Genomic DNA, 2,531 nt, shown 5'->3' with positions numbered 1-2,531 from the left:
CTTCTTCTCTTGAACTCTTTTAAACATTGTACAAAAATCTCTGAGTAGAGGAAAGGTAGGCTGGTAACTAGCAAGCTCTTGGATCAGAGAATTCCATCATCAACTTTGCTGAAGACACTCACTCCCCAAACCCCACACCTGATATGCAGTTGCCAAGATTGTGCTGAATAGAAGCATCCAACATGGCTGCAGGCTTAGCACACTCACTCTGTCTTAGGCACTCGAGCATCATTTACCATAATATACCAGATGCCATGACACTTAGGACCCATTCTTTCCACTGGGATCTCACTCATGGAGATCTTTCATTTAGGTTTTTTTTTTTTTCCCCCAGAGTGTCTTGGCTTTCCATGCCTGAAATACTCTCATGGGCATTTCAGCCGGATCCACATGCCTTAAGGGCTGATTATGAGGCCAGAGTGCTGTTAGGACATTTGAGGGCAGTTGTAAAACTACTTTTGTCCACCTCCACTGCTATTTATTGGCCATGGGCATGTGCCCTGGGCACATTTCAAGTGTTAATCATGAGATACAAATGTGAAATGCAAGAATAAGATTACAAGGAAAAAAGATGCTATTCATTTATATACTTACATGTTTGGACAAATTTACTTTCTTGAAAAGTAACCCCCAAAAAGATAAAAAGTGTTGACTTCAAGGTCAAAGCATTTTTAGAGACAAAATAATTTAATATTGATAAAATCTTGCATCTATTAAGATGATTTAAGAATTATAAGTGATTTTGTGCCTCCCAACTTGACATCACCAAATATACAACTACAGTTGAGCTATATAATGAAGCAGCCAAATCATAGAGACTCAGTAACATCTCTTATTTATCCAGTCTGAAGTCATATTACTGATCCCATCATGGAGTTTGTTTCCAGCAGAGGAGCCTTCTACTGGCTGAGGTAACCCCTCTGCTGTCCACAGGGTCTTTCAGGCAGTCAGTCCCAAGTTCCAAAGGGTACCATTATTTGAGGGAGAGACATGTGCATTTTGGGTACAGCCATGGCCATGTTCATGGAAATAGAGGTCACTGCATAGCTTTCTGGGACTCAGCTGGAGTCCTGGAGCTGAAAACTTCAGAAATAAGATGGGGCCCCTTTTGGCTCTCTGAGCACCACCATGGCGGTCGGCAAGAACAAGCGCCTTACGAAAGGCGGCAAAAAGGGAGCCAAGAAGAAAGTGGTGGACCCATTTTCTAAGAAAGACTGGTATGATGTGAAGGCACCTGCTATGTTCAACATACGAAATATTGGGAAAACACTGGTCACAAGGACCCAAGGAACCAAAATTGCGTCTGATGGACTCAAGGGGCGTGTTTTTGAAGTGAGTCTTGCTGACCTGCAGAACGATGAAGTTGCATTTAGAAAATTCAAACTGATTACGGAGGATGTTCAGGGCAAAAACTGCCTGACTAACTTCCACGGCATGGATCTTACCCGGGACAAAATGTGCTCCATGGTCAAAAAATGGCAGACCATGATTGAAGCTCATGTTGATGTCAAGACTACCGACGGCTATTTGCTTCATCTGTTCTGTGTTGGTTTTACCAAAAAATGCAACAATCAGATACGGAAGACTTCCTATGCTCAGCACCAGCAGGTCCGCCAGATCCGGAAGAAGATGATGGAAATCATGACACGGGAGGTGCAAACAAATGACTTGAAAGAAGTAGTCAATAAATTGATCCCAGACAGCATTGGGAAAGACATAGAGAAGGCTTGCCAATCTATTTATCCTCTCCATGATGTCTTCGTTAGAAAAGTGAAGATGCTGAAGAAGCCCAAGTTTGAATTGGGAAAACTCATGGAGCTTCACGGAGAAGGTAGCAGTTCTGGAAAAGCCACTGGGGATGAGACGGGTGCAAAAGTCGAACGAGCTGATGGCTACGAACCACCCGTCCAAGAATCTGTTTAAAAATTAGACTTTAATAGTGACAAATAAAATGTCCTATTTGTGAAAAAAAAAAAAAAGAAATAAGATGGGGATGCATGGAGTGACTGTGGTTGATATTACATACTGTGCAGGGTGCTTGGGTTGTGCATTTGGGTGTATGTCTGGCCTCACAAATCCTGTCTACTTTGTGAGTCTGGTGTGTGTTGTGATGAAGTCCTGGATGCTTAAGGAGCTCAGCTGGTTCAGGGAGCACTGTGGATATGAACTCACTTATTTGTTATTTTCTTTGATGTGTATAGCTGCTCATGCTGCTGGACTAGTGCTCTGGATTCCTTGTCTCTATTGCCAACCATGCATGCAAATTATGTCTGGACCCCTTTTGATATCCCTGGGTCTTTAGACAACATAGGTGATCTGTTTGGTGTTAAAATTGCTGGAGAGTAAGCAACAGTCATTTCTCTTGTAAATATCAAACATCCTTCCAGAACCCATGAGATCCAAACAGACTCATGATCTGTTTATAACTCGAACATGGTCTGCATCCAACAAGCTAAGCTATCAAATCTGTAGACAAATGCAAGTGGTTAGTGATGGCTGGCCTATCCCTCTTATGGGTTTAGGGAACACAG

General features: G+C 42.6%; 1 protein-coding gene across 1 annotated transcript; it reads left to right on the top strand.

The window, feature by feature from the left end:
- The first annotated feature begins 1,089 nt into the window (after positions 1 to 1,089).
- LOC100342838 (small ribosomal subunit protein eS1) lies at positions 1,090 to 1,983 on the top strand. The gene has a single exon (XM_002720388.5). It carries the CDS (start codon positions 1,129 to 1,131, stop codon positions 1,921 to 1,923), a length of 795 nt encoding a protein of 264 aa, XP_002720434.2. The 5' UTR covers positions 1,090 to 1,128; the 3' UTR covers positions 1,924 to 1,983.
- Positions 1,984 to 2,531: the final 548 nt, after the last annotated feature.

This window comes from Oryctolagus cuniculus, chromosome 2 (genome assembly GCF_964237555.1).
Source record: "Oryctolagus cuniculus chromosome 2, mOryCun1.1, whole genome shotgun sequence".
Taxonomy (NCBI): domain Eukaryota; kingdom Metazoa; phylum Chordata; class Mammalia; order Lagomorpha; family Leporidae; genus Oryctolagus; species Oryctolagus cuniculus.
Note: the sequence above shows the minus strand (reverse complement) of the source record. Positions and strands in the feature narration are given on the sequence as shown.

Excerpts from the sequence above, each read along its gene's own strand:
- LOC100342838 (XM_002720388.5), top strand. The coding sequence starts at position 1,129 with ATGGCGGTCGGCAAGAACAAGCGCCTTACGAAAGGCGGCAAAAAGGGA.